Here is a 21283-nt window from a genome sequence, read left to right as displayed (position 1 = left end):
TAGAGGTGTCCAGTGGACCAGTAGAGAATCATACAGGAATTAAACTTTTATACATCTCTACAGATAAAACAGAAATTGTTTTAACAATGCCGTTTTAACACTGCAGCTACTTAACTATAACTATATTGTATTTTTGTGTGTAGGCCTGTACAAGTGTTGCTTAGCTCACTTTTACATATACTCGATGGCATCTATATCTAAGTCAGTGTGTTGTTCGGGTTGTCTACTGCGCGAAATTATGTATAATGTCTACGTACACTTGAAAGATACAAAGGTACAGTACAAGTAAAAATACAAGGATATAATTTAAATTTTGTGTATGATTAAAAATTAATTTCTCTGTGTGTTGTTTATAGGTTAAAATCAGTTATTATACAACACACATCAATCTTAAGTTGCTTTAATTCTGAAAAGATTTATCATAAAGGCCAATTTCAGTAAGTTATCTCTATGCAACCTTAATTTCAGATGTCGGTTTTATTATGTCAGTAAAGGTTTTGTCTGGCTTCACTGGGCAGACACTGCAGCAACTGTCTGATTGGACCAATGACAACATCTCTTTGGATCGTATCTCTTGGGCTGGAGGATCCTGTGGAACAGGCCGAGATAGTTTACTTAATCATAAATACATACATAAAACATCTGTTCATCTTTGCGTAACTTATTCAGTACAACCAATTTCTTCATTAGCAGCCCTTTTTTTAAAATTTTAATGTGCATTTTATAAAATAACACAACATTTTTTTAATAGAATTGAACTGTAAAGAATCCAAGCAGTTAAGATGGATGCTTAAAAAAAAAAAAAAAAAAAAAAAAAAAAAAAAAAAAAAAAAAAAAAAAATCTATTTAACCTACATTTTAAGGTATTCACCTGAGGAAGAGATCAGATTGCAAATTTCGAAAACATAGTGTTACTAATTATTTTTACTGAATGATGGCAAATGTCCGGAAAAATCCTGTTTCCTTCACAATTCTTCCATTGTCGAAAACAAACTTCAAACAAAGAGTATATTCTAAACATATACCACCGGTATTAAGCATTGAAAAACGGGCCTGCTACTTTACTGGTATCAAAGAATCATCAATATAACTGAAATTACTATATTAAGGACCTGGCAGGGATTTATTTTAATTGTGTCGTTATCCGCGCATGTAACTGTCTGTTTGTTGACTGTGCGATAACTGTTGGTAGATAAGTCCTATAACTGGAAACATGGTACATGGGCCTTCTTAGTCCAAGTAAGAACCCTATTGATATTGTGGTGAAAAGGTCTACGTCTGTGTGCAAACACTCATTACTTTCGGTCAGTTCCTCTGATGCTCTATTATATTGGTTTATTTAGTTAATTGTGAAATTAAAACGATAATATTTCACCAGAACAGTAACAGGGACTAGATCATTATTTAATAATAATTAACACTTGTTAATTTGCTAATCTATTGAAATCTTACCAAACTAAAATCTTGGTTTTGCTTTATCTTACCAAAATAAATAACAAGGCCAACATTTTATTAATTTTTGTGCACTAAACTTGAAATTTGGAAATTATCATTACACAGCAAAGCAACTGGATTATTAACATATTCACTACCACCGTGTTTAAAAGAAATCTGAAATTACACACTGGCCATCACAAATGTGTGGCGGTTAGATTCTACCGGCCATCACAAATGTGCGGCGGTTAGATTCTACCCACTGATTGCCTCTGCTTATTTGCGCATACATGGTCTCATTAATAGACTGCTGACAGACACTTGCAGGATTGTCCTATTGTTATTCAATAACCTGTTTTAAAACAGAGTCTATTTTAACTTCAGAATACTTTGTATTAATCTATCGGATGTCTGCCGCACCTGTAAGTCGCTTGGTCTGTGGATCTGACGATTAGTAGCATCATACCACAGTTGGTGTAACTGTTGTTTTCAATTTTAGTTCTAACTTCTATAACAGCGGGTGTATTAGCACTCGTTTACGAAAAGCTGATATATTTATATTTATAAATTGAAATGGAAATTAACCACCACTAGATTTATCTTTAAGTGTTTTGTACATGTTTTATTATGTGGCGCAAGAAAATCTTTGTTCTAACAAAGTTGATAAACAACTTAAAACAGAGTTTTCATTTAGTTTTCTCCTTAAAATACAAGTAAGTAAGTTGTGGAAGTAAGTTTCTTTCCAAGTATCTTTAAAATATAAATTTATGCTTATTACATTATATAGATTTATAAAAGCACAATTCCTGCAGTACAAAATACATTTAGTGTAGTAGCTAAAAATATTATTTCCAAAACTTAAAAGCTGTTTTTTTTTTATTTATACTACACTTATTTTGTGATTATATTTGTATTTTTCATCAAAAGGGTAGAAACCAAAAACAACTGAAAATTTTGACTTGAATATGTTAAATTACCATTGCTTTAACTTGATTTATCAAGTACATTATTACTAGTAAAGTACTGCTAAATACCCTGTTTTAGCCCTGGCAATTTAGGGTTAACACATTATTGTGGATTATTTTTTTAAGGCATAGGTAAAATATTATATTATAGAATTACGAAACCTAGGTGTATACGTTATATTATGGGGAGGATGACTGAAACCGTTTTCAGTGATCCCAAAAAGTGACAGGTGCGCCCACCACTATGATCCAGAAGTAGCTGAGTATTTAAGATCTCTGGAACTTTGGTTTGAATTCCAGTCCAGGCAAGGAAATTTCATATGCTAACGGATAGTCATTCTGATCTTGGTTTATCATTAAAAGCATCAAGTCAAAAGCTTAAGTTTTCAACTTCATTGATAAATTGGAGAGAATAGGGTATTTTTCTGAGGAAAATGATTAAGATGAATTTTGTATTAGAAAAGAGTTCCTCACTTGGACCTGTAGGCATGGTTGCACCAAATCAGGACTGATGATGAGTTTCACACTGATACAAGAACGCCACCAGTTGTACCAGGGCTTGACGTGGTCCTGGAGTATGAGGTACAGGGTGGTCATATAGCTGGACATGAGCATAATCAGGAAGAACATGATGATTCCTCGCACAATCGGTTCCTTTAAGCTTGGTCTGTCTTCCTGGGTCACAAATATTCCGATACCCACCTGTAGAAATAATTTTGTACGTGGATTACAATCATTGACGTAAGTCAGTATTGAAATTTATTGAATACTGATGGATGTGGATAATACTGACCAGACAAAGGCAGACTATCGCGAGCGTGAGGGCTGTGAGGATGAGGGCTATGAGGAGATCATAACACAGATACGTGCGGTGGGTAGAATTACTGATCCATATATACCAGGAGCGCAGAAGACTGTAGCGACGACTCTGAACAGCATTGAATCGGTAATGGCACAGCTCACAGGAGTCTCTACTCGCCTGGTTCAACCAGCGCTCCAGACACGTGAAGTGGACATAGCCCATGCTTCCTGAACCAGTATAAATATTTCATTTATAGAACAATACATCAAATATTTACATTTCAAATGAGATTACTTTCCTTTAGTCAAGCATTTTTCAAAATAACTCCTTGTAGTGTATTGTGATCAAATATCGTTAGATTGTTATTCAACTCCACTCTTCTGGCTAAAGTTAAGTAAAGGAAATCTAAGTTGGATTTTTTAATTGTTTCTGATGTTGTTAAAAAGTGCAATGTCTAAGTCTGAATAGAATAATGTTTTATTCTAAAATACATTTTTATTTCTTCCAAAACTTACTTTATTTTTAAAAGCGCTTTCACCAGTTAAAGCATCACCAGTTATTGTTAACAGAAAAATGTGTATAAAATAGAAAAAAAACATCTGATTAAATAGTTATAATAAAGTTTAAAACTACTCGTACTTGTAAAGACCAAAACCTAATAAATTATATAATTATGTAGAAAAATATGGTTTGCAATTCATAATTTTTGAATGGATTTCGTCTTTTACTAATGGTAGAAAATGTCACTGAAATTTACAAAAGGTTGGGAAATACATTAATCTTTCAAAACCGTCAGGTTTTTTCAATTTTGTTTCTTTTAGTCCAGGAAGATTCTTTAAAAACTACACTTAATGATTCAAAATTTATATGGTGATTTTTATTTATAGCATGTTTAACTAATGTAGATTTTCAATGTTTTCTTTTTTATAATTATAAATATGTCGTTTTAGACTCATTTCCGTAGGACTTGATGTTTGTCTGATATAAGTCTTTTTGGATCCACAACCAATTTTATATATTACATTCTTGGTTTCCTATTGTTTGTTTTTTTTAGTTTTAATTTTGTTAAGCAACTTCTTATATTACTTAAAACAGTATGGATGTTAAATTTAGAATTTATGTTTTCTGATGTTAATTTTACATAGGGAATAATTACAGTAGTGAGATAATTAGGATTGTCTTTCTTGCTAATTTGCTTGCAACGTTTGTTTTTAGTCTTAGCTCGTTCAATAATTGACTTAGGATAGTTATTTTTAATCAAAAGATCAGTAATATCCTTTTCCTTTAAAATTTTATCAGCAAGACAGGGGGATCATGAGAAAAATGGTGTTTTTGCGTGACCTATAACATGTATTTATAGCATTGGTGAATAAATTGTTGCCGAGCAACAAGGATTGAGAATAGATGGCCTCAATTTACAATTACCTTTACAAAGACAGGGTGACTTGATTAGATCGTTGCCGGAAAAGCTCTTGCAGATCCGACATGAGACACTGCTGTTCATCTGGTTCATTTTATCTACATTGCTCTCTAATGCCTAAGTGTTGCTGGAAATTTTCTGTGCATCTGCAGCAATTACTGAGGATTTGGTAGTATTGTTGTCGTCATAGCGCGCTATGATTCGCAGTAGATTTATTTTTTTCACCAGTTTAAGTGGTTCAGTCAGCCTAGACATCTGAATGAATATTTTATAATCAATATTGACAATATTTATATGATTATAATATATTTTTGAGGATGACCTTAAAGTAACAAGTCTGTAATAACAATATCTGGACCGGATATCAGCAGTAAACTGGGATTATGTAACCCTTTCACTGTAACCAGTTTGCCCAATTAGTAGTATAATGTAGAAATGATCCAAGATCACTTGTAGGATTGGATATACAAGGTGTTTTAGATCACCCATGCAGTATCTATAGCAGCCTCAAAAAAACTGAGCTGAATGATTTGTTTCAACAGATACCCCCATTTTAAATCCCAAAGAATTCAGTAAAATTATTTTAACCCAGAAAAACTACCCAAAAGAGCACTTCTTGGATGATATGGATCGTTTTTGGAAAAGTTTGAAATGGGAACAAAGGTCATGTGATATTTTATTTGAAAGGTCTATGTACCAGTGGCGTAGCAATGGGGGGCGGCGGGGAAGGGCGCACCGGGTGTCACCTTTTTTGGGGTGTCACCCATCTGGTCTCTCAACTTTAAGAACAATGTACAAACAAACAAAAAATAAATCGCTAGCACAAAAATTTTTTTTGGGGATTCCTCCTCTAGCAGCCAAAAGAGCCTGACACTGTCGAGGGGGATTCCCCGTCCCATACTCGTGATCTTGAAACGTGATCTACGTTTCATTGGAACATTTATTATTTGTTTCGTGAAGTGTGTTGTGTGGGACACCACCAACTTCCGCACCAGGTGCCACCCAAGGTAGCTACGCCACTGCTATGTACCCTAAGCATTTTGGCACACTCAATATTAAGTTTATTTATCAGGGTGTGATAAAATGTCTTCAATTTAGGTTTTAGCAGTAAATTGAAACCCTACTCCCTTTTAGGCAATTTTTCTAGGTTAAGAAAAATTTTACTGAATTCTTTGGGGTCAAAATGGGGGAATCTGGTGAAACAAATTATGCAATCAGTTTGGTTGTATCTCTTATATCTTATAGATCTCTTATAGATACTGCATGGTAGTCTGAAACACCCTGTAGATAGGGAAAGGAGAAAAAGTAATTGTCAATTAGGGTTCAAAATTAAAAAAAATTATTGTTTTAAGGATTTGGCTTCAACTCAAATAAATGTCTACCTCACAATGTTGCATGCATATAATTTAAGATTACTTTTTACAGAAACAAAATACACTATTATATCTAGTTTAATATTTAAAATTTAAATAATTCTAATTTACCTTTTTTACTAGCATAAACCATAAATTGGTTATATTTATCAAAATATTATGATGATGTAAAAATTTTAAGCTGTGATAAACATCTATTTACCAACTCGGTACTCATGAAAATCCTTGCACTAGTGTATGGTACAATAGCTAGGTACCTAAGTTTGGTAAATCCAAGATCAGTTTGAAGTGATCTGTTGTGATTTATTATCTGTTATTGTTAGCGTGTATTTATTTCTCTTTGATGCCTGGTTAAATTGTTTGACATATTGTTTCTTTTGTCTAAACCTAGGTAAGGGATGGATTTATATCCACCCCTCATTTCATTGCTGCTTTTAATATTTATCCACAGCATGTTATAATGGTATTGGGGAGAACTGATTGCCCATAGCAGAACACTGATAATCAATGTTCATGAATATACTTAACTTCAATACGGTTCACTAATATTGAATTTGAACATCTGTTGTAAATCAAAGTGAGCCATAACAGACTAAAACAAATTATAGAAACCGAATAATACAAATAACAAGCTTTGACACATTACAAAATTAATTTAAACCTATCCTTGTAATATTTTTGTTTAATAGATCTATAATTCTAAGTAACAAAATTCTTTTATATGTTTAATGAAAAGTCTCTTATTTACTTAAGTCTAAATCGAGATTAAATCTTAAGAGACAATCCACATACCAAATCCAAATAGATTAATACTGCAATTATTGATATCTTGGTTTGTAACGAAATTATTTTTGTTTGCCAATTAAAATAATAAATAAACTACTTAGAGAGAGCTGATAGCTGGGCTTTGAGTTACAGATAGTAGAGTTCAAATCCTGTCTATGACCTTACCACTTTTTATTGATCTTGTACTGTACCGACTCCTTATTTTGTTTGCAGTGGTCCATGAGGACATGGAGAATAAGGCTTGAAAAGGGATTGACCTCCTTTATAAAAAAAAATAAAAATTTATCTATGAGGGGAAGCAATATATAGAATATATATTACTAACTGTTTGGATTTTGTTTACTTAATTTAAAATAAGCTTCATTAAAAAAGAATGCTAGTTTTAAATATTTTTCCATCTATTAATTTTAATAGAGCAAATATAATTTATCCTTACTTTAACATTTAACGTTACAAGCTAATTGATATTAACCTTTGAATCAGAAATAATATTTTATGTTAACAAATACAGTAAAACAAACAAATAGTATTTTTGCATGTTACCTGATGATTCAAAATCGTTGTGTAGAGCTACCATTTGGCTGGGAGAAGGTGGTGGAGGACAGTGGTAAAGTACTGTATGTGGACCACGAGAACCACCGTACAACCTACACTGATCCACGGCTGGCTTTCGCTCAAGAGGAGAAGGAGTCTCCACTCATGTTCAGACAGAGGTATTTTACACATAACGTAAATATGATGGGAAGGGTTGATTCAATGTGAATTTTGGGTTTAGCAGTTTCCTTTTATGGCAGCATCTAAAATCTGTCACAGTCACAGACTTGATTCCTGGAATCTGGAGTCATTTTGCGGTGAGTACCATTATACATTTGAATTTGGCGTGTAATCTATCAGTAGCCACGAACACCATAGCCAGCTTGAGCCGGTTCAATACCTATATCTCCCCGGCTCATGTGTGTTTTATATAGTGTATGTGTGTGTGGTTTATTGGCTGCAGAGGCCACTGACCTTTTGAAGGCGTTTGGCTTTTCCGGGAGAGTGGTCAAGACTCCGAGCCGTGGTGTACAAGTTAGGAGTAGCTCCAGATTTAAAATATTTTTTTGGTTTATTTAAGTGTTTTGTTGGATTTTCTGAGCTGTTTTCCTTCTAACATGTGCGGCTAAGTTTACGGCCCCTCACTGATGAGGTCCAAGAGATGAGCTGTTTTTCTCCTGTCATCTCTCCATCATGCGTGGTCGCAGAGAACCTTCTCTTTTGCGCTCTGCTGAAGGACGGCCACCATGATGGACATTACTGCTAGTCAACATCTGTGATACCCTGCTCATATTCTTTATTTATTTGTTATTGTTATTGTTGCCATTTATATAGTTTATATTTTGTTATTTAATTTTAAGTTAGTTTTAGATATTATTTAGTTATTTCTTGGATTTCATTAGGAGCCCGCCCTTAGCCGAAGGATACTGGGTGGAATTGGCATTTCTTGTTTCAAATTATGGCGTTTCCAATTTTTGTATGCAGGTGCACCTGACAAGAATTGTTCGAGGTATATACAACTGCAGGCACTTTTATTTATTTATTTATTTTTATTTATAGTATAATTATATACCTTTTTATATTGACTGGATAGGCCTATGTTATGTTGTCTTAGTGAATGAACCTGAGTATACTGACCACGGTGTTCTTATTTTCACCTAGTTAGTTTTGATCCGGCATCCCGTTCGCCACCATGGGCGCGCGCTTCCCTGATGGTTTGCTGTGGGTGTGCGAGCGGCGATGTAAGGTTTCAATGCCATCCATATAAGCTTGCTCCGCCCAAGATGGAAATTCTGAGAAATATGATTGATGATTTACTTAAGAGTGGGGTAATCGAGCCATCTTGCTCAAATTTTTCCAGTCCAGCGTTTCTAGTGCCGAAACCTAATGGGAAGTCCAGATTGGTCCTGGATTATCGAAAGCTCAATGCCCAGATAGAAATTGACTCCGTGCCTCTCCCCGATTTGCATTCTGCTTTCGACTGGTTTGGTAAGGCCAAGTATTTCTCCATTTTTGATCTTAATCAGGCATACCATCAGATTCCTCTAAAACACGAGTCTCGACCTCTCACTGCCTTTTGTGTGCCTTGGAATTTGTACCAGTTCACCCGAGTGCCAATGGGCTTGGCTGTGGGGGCCCAAACACTCACCAGACTCCTGGATTCTATCTTTCATGATGTCAAATTTAAGTTCGTGTTCAACTATCTGGATGACCTGCTTGTGTACAGTGAGAGTTATGAGGAGCACTTGACTCATCTAGAGGAAGTTCTAACTAGGCTGCGAGAGTCTGGCCTTACCGTCAATCCTGAAAAGGTGAGTTTTGCTCAGCCTGAAATATCGTTTCTGGGTCATCTTGTCTCTTCTCGAGGTGTTTGTATTGATCCAGAGAGAACCCAGGCAATCAGGGAGTTTCCTCCTCCTAAGGATGCCAAGGGGATTGCCCGTTTTGTGGGAATGATAAATTTTTATCGTCGTTTCATCCCCAATGTTGCTGAAGTGGCGGCCCCTCTGAACTCTCTTAGGAAAAAGGGTGCCAAGTTTGAGTGGGGTGAAGCGCAACAGGCTGCTTTTGAGCAGCTGAAAGAGGCAGTGATGCAGCCTCCAGTCTTGGCTATGCCTGATTTCGGTCGTAAGTTCGTCTTGCAAACTGATGCTTCCTCCTTAGCCGTTGCTGCTGTTTTATCGCAAGAAGTAGATGGTATCCGGCAGCCCATAGCTTATGCTTCACGCACGTTAACCCCTTGTGAGAAGAAGAGTTGTTCTGTTTATGAGCTGGAATGTTTGGCTGTCGTGTTTGGAATTAACAAGTTCAGGCGTTACCTAGAACATAAAGAATTTTTGTTGGAAACCGACAACCAGGCACTTTCTTGGCTCCTTGCCCACCCCCGTCAGCTCGGGAAGATTGGTCGCTGGGTAGTCCAAATTTCTGCCCTTAAGTTCACAGTGCAGCACGTGCGAGGCACCCAAAATATCATAGCGGACACTCTGTCACGCATGTATCACTTACCCAACGACCACCAGAATTTATCAGAGCCGCCATGTTGTGGCGTGCTCCTAGACTTTCCTCTGGCATTTTCGGACATTGTTCCACACCAACTTAAGGATCCCGAGCTGACTGCTATCATCAATGAGCTTAAAAACGGAGGTGCCCACCCTCCTTATTTTCTGTACCGAGGTGCTCTATGCTGCCGTGACAAGCAGCGGAGAAAACCTAAGTTAGTGCTGCCAAGCATTCTTGTACCGATGGTCTTTCAGTATTTTCATTCTTCTCCTGTGGGCGGACATCTAGGAATTCATAAGACCATCGCGAAGATTAGGGATCAGTTCATCTGGAAAGGTATGGACCGGGATATTGCAGCTCGAGTACGTTCTTGTGAACTGTGCTCGCTAAGCAAACCCGCTCAAAATACCAAGTTGGGTCTTTTGTCATCTGAGGTGGCGGAAAAAACCTTTGGAGAAGGTTTTCATTGACTATGTTGGGCCTCTCCCGCGTAGCAAGTCCGGAAATAAGTTCCTACTTGTTTGTGTGGATGCCTTCTCCAAGTTTGTTTGGTTGTTCCCATTGCGGAGTGCTACCGCGCAGCTCACGGTGCAAGCACTTCGTAACCTTTTTTTTCAACACTTTGGAATCCCCGCCACCTTAGTTTCCGATAATGGTTCACAGTTTGTCTCCAATATCTTTAAAAGAATGTGCTTTGGGCACGGAATCCGCCATGTGACTACTTCCCCTTTCTATCCTCAGCCTTCTCACGCCGAATGGTTTAATCGCAATCTTCGATCTGCTCTCATTGCCTTTCATGCGGAAAATCAGACCACCTGGGATCAACAACTACCTTGGATCCAATTTGCCTTTAATACAGCCCAGCATGAAAGTCACAAGGCGGTACCTTTCGAGTTATTATTTGGCTTTCCGCCAAACAACCCTTTGGCGAACCTTTGGAAAATTAGCGATCTTCTGCCACCTCCTGGTACTCCCAATGTGAAAGCCACTTGGGAGGCAGCCAGGCGGAATCTCATTCGGGCTAGGGAGTTAGTAAGGAGGAAGTACAACCGGGGTCGTATTGCCAATCCCTTCCAGGTGGGGGATCTAGTTTACTGCAAGGCTCACCCAGTCAGTTCAGCTGTGGATAAAAGAGCTGCTAAACTTTGCTACAGGTGGACTGGTCCCCACCGCATCTTGAAGTTTCTGACTCCGGTGACTGCCCGACTGGGAGATCCTCAGTCCGGGAAGATTTTCAGGAAGGCGCACATATCCCATCTGAAGCCTTGCCGGAGTCATCCGTGATTTCTCTTTAGTCTGTGCAGGAGGGTTTTAGGTCCAGAGACCTGATCACCTCTGCTCCTTCTTCCTGATCAAGGTTCCTGTTTTCTTCTTTGTACCCACGCTACTCTTGGAGGGATTTCTTGCCTCCAACTGGATTTTCTTGGTTTTCCCTTCTGCAGACTTAAGGGTTTCCGGTTTATAATTCTTCAACCATTGGGGGGAGAGGCATTTCGTTTGGTTCTTCATTTTGAAGAAATTAACAGAGGGGAGTTCCTCCTTTTGGGGGGGGAGTATAAATATAAACTAATAACTTAGATACGATTCCGAAAGTTCCCTAACTATAACACTTAAGCCTAGACCGATCTACATACCCTTCCATCCGGCCTACTATACACGATAGCCGCACGACTTCAACACAACCTACGCTCTCCGCTTGCTATCCTAGGCAGGAATGATCCTACCAGAACCTGTCCAGAAGAATTCCAGATAGTAGGAGGCTCCCGTTGTTAAAGCTATGACCTAAAGGTCTGCGCAGCTTGAGCCGGTTCAATACCTATATCTCCCCGGCTCATGTGTGTTTTATATAGTGTATGTGTGTGTGGTTTATTGGCTGCAGAGGCCACTGACCTTTTGAAGGCGTTTGGCTTTTCCGGGAGAGTGGTCAAGACTCCGAGCCGTGGTGTACAAGTTAGGAGTAGCTCCAGATTAAAAATATTTTTTTGGTTTATTTAAGTGTTTTGTTGGATTTTCTGAGCTGTTTTCCTTCTAACATGTGCGGCTAAGTTTACGGCCCCTCACTGATGAGGTCCAAGAGATGAGCTGTTTTTCTCCTGTCATCTCTCCATCAGTGGCGTATATAGAAAAATATTTTGGGGGGGGCTGAAAAAAAACGGGGGGGTCTGGGGGGTATGGAATACCCCCCAGTAGAAGGGGGGTCCGGGGGCCCTCCCCCGGGAAAATTTTGCCAATTTAAGTCTTAAAAACACAGGTTTAAGGTTTTTGGCATGTATAAACGCTAAAATGGAAAGAATGAAAATCACTCTTTCGGAGAGATTTTTAAGTTTTTCATGGCGAGTTTCCTTCTTTTCGAGCAGGTTTCACTTTTCCATTTTAGCGTTATTATGTTTATATAGAAGGACCTGTATCCTTTGTATATTATTTTTGTATAAAATTAAAATTCAAAACTTAAGTGTCTGCTAGTTTGGTAGTTTTCAGTTGTTAAAATAGAAAATAATAGAGGCTATAAAGTCCTATTTTTAAAATCTTTGGTTTAAAATAGTTGTTATACAAAGAAATATATTGTCCTACGTATCTAAAACACAACACACCACAATATTATAAGTTTGAAACTAATAAATGTTGATTATATACTATATTTATTTTAGCAATTGAATTGTTATTTTAGTTTTTTTTAATTTTACCTTAATGAAATCAGAAATAGTAATTTCAGTATGCACACAATTCAAATATTTATATCGTTAAAAAACTAAAATCGCAAACAGCCTTCCAAGCTACAATAACCAGTTATTGTAGGCCTACTTTATGAACTGTTACAAGGGAAGAAAATGAAATATAGCTAAAAGTATTCATGAAACACTGTTTATTGTCATTTTACAAAACAAAATCCAAATTTCTAGACTTCAGTGAAAATTGTTTTAAAACTTCCTCATCAGTTATGGTAATGTCTCTATGAATAGATAAAAGTGCAAGACCATTCAACCTGTTTTCCGAAGTTGTGTTTCTCAGATACGTTTTAAGTCTTCGGAGAGATGAAAAGCTCCTTTCTGCAGAAGCCACTGAAACGGGTAAAACCGCTAACAATTTCAAAATATTAAACATGTTTGGGAAATAGTCTTTATCACATTTTTCAAGAGCAGAAATTGCAGTTTTTGGCAAACTTTCTTTTTCTTCACGATTCCACTTTTGTTTCCACAGTAGAAATTCACTTCGTACCTCATCTCTGAAAGATAGATCTTTTTCATAAAACGTCAGGGCAGGTTCCAGGGATGAAAATTCCGTTTTAATGCAGTGCTCAGGAAGAACATTCTGTAGTGAGTCGATTACTTCCCTGTGGTTTTTAAAACGCTCCTGAAGTGAACAGCAGAAATCGTCAAGGTATGGTATATACACTACACGCCGGTAGTATTCTTCCACGTTTGTATAAGGAGTATTGCAGCGATTAGTTTGCTTGCGACATGTACGGGGGGTTTCCTCTTTGATACCTAATTTGTCAGTGCTTACTTTTAGCTCACTGAACAAAGCCTGGAATGTCTCTTCTGCTTTGCTTCGCCTTTCCTTTACTAGTTCCAATACATTGGAAATCTGTTTGTTGGCTTGAGCAAGATCTATATCTTTCTTTTGGAGCATCTCTGAAAGGCGGATAGTCAAAGAAAGCAAGTTGTTCAAAATAAAAAGACATGCAACAAACTGAAAACTGGTCACGGAGGCAATTAGTGTGTGTGCTTTTACAGAAGCTTCTGCAGTCGATTCTTCTTCAATAGTTGATAGAGCGGTAATTATAGGCTCCAAAGCTTCTTTAAACATTATAACTGAATCGTAGCGTTGCACCCAGCGAGTCTCACACAGACATATAAGTTTTTTTCTTTTCATCTCAGGGCAGCATTCAGAAATACTTGACTTAAGTATCGCAGTTCTCTTAGCTGACTTGTGAAAGAAACTACACACCTCACTGATGACACCCATACAATTCCTTATCATAGGGATTTTTGATGCATCAGATAGACATAAGTTAAGAGAGAGAGAGGAACAATGTGTGTATATGGCTGAGGGTACTTTTTCACTTATGTATGCTTGTACCCCTCTGAACTGGCCACTCATGACAGAAGCCCCATCATATCCTTGACCACGTAAATTGTTTAAATCAAGTCCAAGACTGGTTAGACTTGACATTAATGTATTGGCTAAACCTTGACCTGTTACATCATACACGGGTACAAAAGCCAGAAAATCTTCCCTAATTTTAAACAATTCCTCGTCAACATATCGGACACAGAGGGAAAATTGTTCAATTTGGCTAATGTCTGTTGTCTCATCTGCTAATACTGAATAAAATACAGATTTTCTCACGTTGGATACAATTTTTGACTGTATTTGGGAACCAAAAATACCTATAATTTCATTTTGGATAACAGAACTAGTATACATAGTTTTTCCACCACCAGTTTCTAGCTGTGTTTTAAGATTATTGTCCCCGTAATTAGCCCTGTACCTTAATAAAGAGCGAAAATTACCATCATTTTGTATAGGCTCGATCCACTCTTCCACCATCACGATGCCCTCTAAGAGCAATTTGTTGCCTTCCACAAAATCTAATTGTCTGGATTATCGGTATAATTCTATTTTTGTTTTCCTGAACATTCATTTTTCTCTGCATGTTGATACTGTTTATCACACTTTCTGTTTTTCCATGTACTAAGGATTTTACGTCTTCAGCCATTAACATTGCAGTTTTATGATATTGTTTATTTTCATGTTGCATGAAAACCTCCCTAGCTTTCTTAAGCTTTGTAGTAAGTGGTTTTGATACTAATACTCCTAAACTCTGATGGTTTCCTTTCCCACCTGTGTTGTGTGAGAAAAAAACACAATATTTACACAGGGCCCCTTCCTTTGCTTCCGAATAAGCTAACCATTTGAAGTCTTCCAACCACTTATATTGAAAACTTCTGTTATTTTCAACTTTAGGAAATTCGTAACTACGTTGAGGCTTCCAACAGTTCTCAATAATTGAAATTTTCTCTTCATTTTGAAGTGAAAAGGAAGTTGAGGAGCAGTAATGACCAATATCATTGATATTGTGAACTAACAAAGTGTGATTACTCTCGTTAAGGTTATGTTCAATTTCACCTGTGTGATCCTTGATCTCAACAACGCTGCCAGTTGATGTAGCACAAGTGGAGGGACTCGGTGTTATTTCAAACGATGTCTGCTCGTCGATCTCAGACGAAACACGTTTTTTCTTCGCGAAAAAAGCTTGAATCGAACTCTGTCTCTTCATTTTAAATGTTTAATGTAGCCTATGTACTTCACACGTAAACTGTCAACTATAAAGTAATCAGATCATGTTTAAATAACGCGACAACAAAACATATCACTTGATAACAGTCACTACAATCACAGCACATATGCATACAGCACTTAAAATGTCACCACGGGTGATACGCACTAGACAACAGCAGACAATGGCGTGGTAGTGCGGAATGAGGTCAGGTGTGGTGGGAGTGGGTGGGGGGTTGTAGGAGGAGGAGGGTTGCTAGGCAGCGGGGCCGCGGCGACACGTCATCGTCATATACGCATGCCTGGCGCTGGCACTACACGAGCGGCCGACGCGACAGTCAGGAGCGTCAGGCTACCTCGCACTCTTTACAGTTGCAACGCTTATTTGCATGCTTACAAAATATTAGTAATTTCAACCTCTGAAAAAAATAAATATTGAATATTGTTAGGTATCATAATGTATTCTTAAAATTCCACTATAAACTATAATACTAATGTAGTCGAAAGTATAGAAGCACAGCTTATTGAAAATAAAAATAAATTATCGTATATAAGTTATAATATTTTTTTTGTGTTTCAAATTTCGGGGGGGGCTCGAGCCCCCTGAGCCCCCCCCTTATATACGCCCTTGCTCTCCATCATGCGTGGTCGCAGAGAACCTTCTCTTTTGCGCTCTGCTGAAGGACGGCCACCATGATGGACATTACTGCTAGTCAACATCTGTGATACCCTGCTCATATTCTTTATTTATTTGTTATTGTTATTGTTGCCATTTATATAGTTTATATTTTGTTATTTAATTTTAAGTTAGTTTTAGATATTATTTAGTTATTTCTTGGATTTCATTAGGAGCCCGCCCTTAGCCGAAGGATACCGGGTGGAATTGGCATTTCTTGTTTCAAATTATGGCGTTTCCAATTTTTGTATGCAGGTGCACCTGACAAGAATTGTTCGAGGTATATACAACTGCAGGCACTTTTATTTATTTATTTTTTTTTATTTATAGTATAATTATATACCTTTTTATATTGACTGGATAGGCCTATGTTATGTTGTCTTAGTGAATGAACCTGAGTATACTGACCACGGTGTTCTTATTTTCACCTAGTTAGTTTTGATCCGGCATCCCGTTCGCCACCATGGGCGCGCGCTTCCCTGATGGTTTGCTGTGGGTGTGCGAGCGGCGATGTAAGGTTTCAATGCATTTCTGAGAGATGTAACGTTCTTCGGGTCTTTTAGCCCATAACTCCCCCTTATAGCCTACTTGGTTAATTTAAGGCCTTCTGCCATCAAATTTTAAATTTAGATTCCTGTTAATAGGCTGCTACTTTTGGCCATCAGTTTTTTTTCTAATAATTAAATTTTTTTTTTTCTTTCACCAAGAGTAAAACGCTTAAATTTTGTTCTGTGACAGAGGGGATTTTCATACTAACTTTCTTTGGGGTTGTTGTTTTGAGTTGGGAATTTTATTTTAAGTGCAGGATGCCCTTCCCCTGCTTTTCACCAATTTTGAGCAAATTCTGTCAATAAATGCCTGTTTTAAAAATGTTTTAACCAAATTGTTACGTATGGTAGGCTACTGCGTATACAAAAAAAAAAAAAAACAAAAAAAAGGGAACGTACAGGACGGGTGTCCGTAAGACGAATCTCGTACTCCAAGAGATTGGTCGTGCCCAGTTTGTCAGTTAGGACTTCAGGAAAACTGGAACAAATCTGCCTTATGTCCTCAGCCTCTTTCGGCGTAAGATGTCCTAGTTGGTCAGGAGGAGTCAAGCTCTTATCTTCCATCTCTAAGGCAGCAGTCCCACGAGACTCAACATCTGAAAAGGGAACGAGCACCCGCCTGGCGAAAGCAAAGAAAACATGACTGGAGGCCAAATCCAAAATCATGCCAGTTTTTCCGATAAAATCTGCTCCCAAGATGAAAGGAAAAGTCAGGTCCTTAGCCACCAAAAAGCTCCAATCCCAAGAGAAATAATTAATTTTGATGTGAATCTGGGCACTACAGATAATAGGTAAAGGTGTGCGTGAAGCAGTCCAGCAGATAAGTGAACTAGGCTCAACCTGCCGTATTAGCCCAGAGGATTTTAGATCTTCAAAAAACGACAAAGAAATCAGGCTGCGTGCTGACCCAGAATCAACCAGGGCCTTCTGCACCACATTCCCCACAAGCACATCCAGTTGTGGGCAGGTTGAGCGGGCAGCCCTTACTCCCTGCGCAGCCAGAGCAGCAACCTCCCCTCTCGGCCAACGATGATAACTGTCCCCAAGTCTATTTCTTTCTGTTTTCTTTCTGTTCTGTATTAAACCAGCTACCCTTTTACCATCAAAATTAGGTACATTTTTGCCCTCAAAATTACCTTTACGGCACGAGTCGGGCTTACTCGTCCGCAAGCTTACTAGTTTTTTTTATTAAGTGGACAAAACGGTCTAATATGTCCCACTTGCTTGCAGCCATAACAGGTAGGAGGCTGCCTACGGGAAGGAGCAGCTGCTGGCTCAGACTGCACCGGAGCATGGACCGGCCCCGGAGGCAAGTGAGGAAGATGCCTCGACATGGCCTCCCTTTGATCATCCGCATCCTGAACCCCTCTAGAGATGATGGAGAGGCGGTCCAAATCCGCAAAAGATGCGGGACGGCTACAAAAAATCAAACGGGAGCGTTCTTCAGGTTTAATGCCCTCCAAAATAAGGCTCACCAACTCTGTTTCGCTCAAGCTCAAGCGCAACACCCGGGTTACATCCCGTATCTCCCCGACAAAATGGCTCAACGTCTCGTCTGGTGCCTGAGGACGGTAAACGCGTTCCACCCGCAAGCGCTCCCTAACCCGAGCAGGTACAAAGAACTCCAAGATTTCGGCGTGGAACTGGTCAAAAGTGGCACCTCTCTTAAGGCAGTCTAGAAGGCGATCAAAAAGCGGCCTTAAGGAAAACTGCGCTAAAATCTGCATAAGCATGGCATCTGTCATACCAGGAAATTCTTTTAGCTTAAAAACTTCCAGAAGGAAATGGATAAGTAAATTAGTGTCAAGCCCATCAACTCTGGGGAAGTGTTGTAAAACACTCCCCAAAGGATGGGGCAGTTTGCCAAAGCTGGAAAAGGAAGGCACAACTATAGATGATGCCTCACCAGCCGCTTCAGGAGGGCCACTACCCATCGGAGACATAGTAACTCTGGGAGGCTCGAAAGAAAGAGCCGGTGGATGGTTAGCAAAAGTAATGGTAGTGGGAACCTCCGTGGGAGTGACAGCGGTAAATAGTACCCCTTTCTCTTTCACCGAGCGCACCTCACTCAAACCATCTAAGGCTTGTTTTAATTTGTTACTGGCCGAAAAAGCCCAACTTTTAATATCAGAGTCTAAACTAGGAGCTGACATAAGTAAAACTATTCTGTCACGCCAATGTAAAAGCTGAGATGCCAATCTAGCCTTTGCTGACCCGGACATGGGAAGTGACTCAAAATTAATGTCGTCTTCTAACTCTTCCATTCGGGTTTTACAAAACTCAAATTCAGTATTAATTTGGAACTCTGCATTCCAGCTGCGGTCCAACGCTATACAAGCCCGTAATTGAGCTCTTAATGCCCTCACATCTCCCTCGGGCTTCTGTCCTCTCGCCAGGACCTCAAAAACCAACTCGGGCTTGCGCAGATGTTCAGGCACCAGGGAAAACGCCATACCAAACAATTAAGACAAAATAAATACAACAAAGCGTACGCAACAATTACTTAGTAACCTAAGTAGACTCAACTCACAAAGGGCTTACACTGACGAGGTCCAAGTGAAGAACTTAATACCTGCCACCTAATAGAAGGATACCCTGCAAATATACACTAACCACAACCTACAAACACAGAAGCAATAAATATAACAAAACAACACATTGATAGGGGAGAAGTAGAGTACAGTTAGATAAATTTAGCGGTTAAGCAATTTAGAGTCCCTTGCTCCCTGCAAAGGGTAAGTCTGCAGGAAGCAAGACACTAAACCAATTCCACCCGGTATCCTGTGCTAGGGCGAGCTCCTAATAAAAAAAAGTTGTGTACTCTGACCTCCCCCTACCTAACACTAACCTACACCAACAAACAAAACCAGAACTGAGAGACAGCTGAGAGAGCAGCTAACCACGCTCTGCTACCATTGAAACCTTACATCGCCGCTCGCACACCCACAGCAAACCATCAGGGAAGCGCGCGCCCATGGTGGCGAACGGGATGCCGGATCAAAACTAACTAGGTGAAAATAAGAACACCGTGGTCAGTATACTCAGGTTCATTCACTAAGACAACATAACATAGGCCTATCCAGTCAATATAAAAAGGTATATAATTATACTATAAATAAAAAAAAATAAATAAATAAAAGTGCCTGCAGTTGTATATACCTCGAACAATTCTTGTCAGGTGCACCTGCATACAAAAATTGGAAACGCCATAATTTGAAACAAGAAATGCCAATTCCACCCGGTATCCTTCGGCTAAGGGCGGGCTCCTAATGAAATCCAAGAAATAACTAAATAATATCTAAAACTAACTTAAAATTAAATAACAAAATATAAACTATATAAATGGCAACAATAACAATAACAAATAAATAAAGAATATGAGCAGGGTATCACAGATGTTGACTAGCAGTAATGTCCATCATGGTGGCCGTCCTTCAGCAGAGCGCAAAAGAGAAGGTTCTCTGCGACCACGCATGATGGAGAGATGACAGGAGAAAAACAGCTCATCTCTTGGACCTCATCAGTGAGGGGCCGTAAACTTAGCCGCACATGTTAGAAGGAAAACAGCTCAGAAAATCCAACAAAACACTTAAATAAACCAAAAAAATATTTTAAATCTGGAGCTACTCCTAACTTGTACACCACGGCTCGGAGTCTTGACCACTCTCCCGGAAAAGCCAAACGCCTTCAAAAGGTCAGTGGCCTCTGCAGCCAATAAACCACACACACATACACTATATAAAACACACATGAGCCGGGGAGATATAGGTATTGAACCGGCTCAAGCTGCGCAGACCTTTAGGTCATAGCTTTAACAACGGGAGCCTCCTACTATCTGGAATTCTTCTGGACAGGTTCTGGTAGGATCATTCCTGCCTAGGATAGCAAGCGGAGAGCGTAGGTTGTGTTGAAGTCGTGCGGCTATCGTGTATAGTAGGCCGGATGGAAGGGTATGTAGATCGGTCTAGGCTTAAGTGTTATAGTTAGGGAACTTTCGGAATCGTATCTAAGTTATTAGTTTATATTTAGTTTATTAGTTTTTATTATTTCTTCATCTAAGCTAGTTGGGTTTGGATAGGGAAAATCTAGTGGCGGATCCACTGAAGATAATTAGTCCTCTGGAAAGGTGCCCTCTTCTGGTCGCGACGACACGAGGTTGCAATGTTCATCAGAATGAATTACAATCATCATGTCCACAATGAATGATGGACAATTGAAATTAAAAGCAATTGAATTTTAAATACTGTATTCTTAACTCATCTAAACCACTCCTAATTAGCTTGAATAAAATTGCTAATCATTAAACCCCTTCACTTGTAACTTTCAGTGTTAGTAGTTGATTAACCAATTTCTCAGTCATATATAAAAATTATACAAGTAAAATGATTTTGTTTATATTTATTTAATGGTTGAAATACATAGCTGACATTTTGGGGATGAAACAAATGTTTAATGATGTCAAATTAACTGTTTCAGGTTAGTCTTTCAACTTAATTTCCTAATACTAAATTTGTTTGACCTCGCCATCTCTGTTATAAATAATATGGAAGGTTTCTCAATTTTTTCTATGAATTATTGAAAGAAGTAAACTTATATGATGCTGTTTACTCCGACAGATTCGACGGATCTAGTACAGCATTGCAAGTCTTGCATGGTCGAGACTTGGGAGGTAAAGTAGCCGTCGTCACGGGTGCCAACTGTGGCATTGGTAAGTTTACAGACTTAAATATCCCAACTTTTGCTCTTGTAATTTATTTGTAAAATGATTAACTAATTAGATAATGTTAAGATTCTTTTACTAGTTTTAATGTAGATTAGAAGACATATTTACTGAGACTACCATATAAATAGAGAATTGTAAATTTATTGTTGATTTCAGTACTCAGCAAGTTACCATTTCCTTTTAGATAGATTATAAATGAAGTTTTCAGTCGCAGAGTATTGCTTTTATATATTGTAATGAAAT

The 21283-nt window shown here is 38.4% G+C and overlaps 2 protein-coding genes across 6 annotated transcripts in view; one reads left to right on the top strand and one right to left on the bottom strand.

Annotated features, from left to right (window-relative positions):
• Window positions 1-21283, top strand: part of LOC124361965 (WW domain-containing oxidoreductase) — a 35159-nt gene that overhangs the window by 3863 nt on the left and 10013 nt on the right. For all 5 annotated transcript variants that reach the window (XM_046816071.1, XM_046816070.1, XM_046816072.1 and 2 more), the window contains exons 4-5: window positions 7349-7493; window positions 20934-21025. In XM_046816071.1, the coding sequence (XP_046672027.1) occupies window positions 7349-7493; window positions 20934-21025 (237 nt within the window). The remainder of the gene's footprint in view (window positions 1-7348; window positions 7494-20933; window positions 21026-21283) is intronic.
• Window positions 385-4801, bottom strand: LOC124361966 (E3 ubiquitin-protein ligase MARCHF2-like). Its single transcript, XM_046816075.1, has 4 exons — window positions 4627-4801; window positions 3193-3428; window positions 2874-3101; window positions 385-589 (listed from the first exon to the last, which is right to left on the bottom strand). Exons 1-4 carry the CDS (start codon window positions 4712-4714, stop codon window positions 449-451), a joined length of 693 nt encoding a protein of 230 aa, XP_046672031.1. The 5' UTR covers window positions 4715-4801; the 3' UTR covers window positions 385-448.

This window comes from Homalodisca vitripennis, chromosome 5 (genome assembly GCF_021130785.1).
Source record: "Homalodisca vitripennis isolate AUS2020 chromosome 5, UT_GWSS_2.1, whole genome shotgun sequence".
In the NCBI taxonomy this organism is placed as follows: domain Eukaryota; kingdom Metazoa; phylum Arthropoda; class Insecta; order Hemiptera; family Cicadellidae; genus Homalodisca; species Homalodisca vitripennis.
This window is presented reverse-complemented; position numbering and strand designations above follow the sequence as displayed.

Bases quoted from the DNA above. Each gene is read 5' to 3' on its own strand.
- LOC124361966 (XM_046816075.1), bottom strand. From the start codon at position 4,714: ATGAACCAGATGAACAGCAGTGTCTCATGTCGGATCTGCAAGAGCTTT. The intron at 3,429-4,626 runs GTAATTGTAAAT...ATACTGGTTCAG, and splicing joins GTCACCCTGTCTTTGTAAAG to GAAGCATGGGCTATGTCCAC. The intron at 3,102-3,192 runs GTCAGTATTATC...TTATTTCTACAG, and splicing joins CGATAGTCTGCCTTTGTCTG to GTGGGTATCGGAATATTTGT.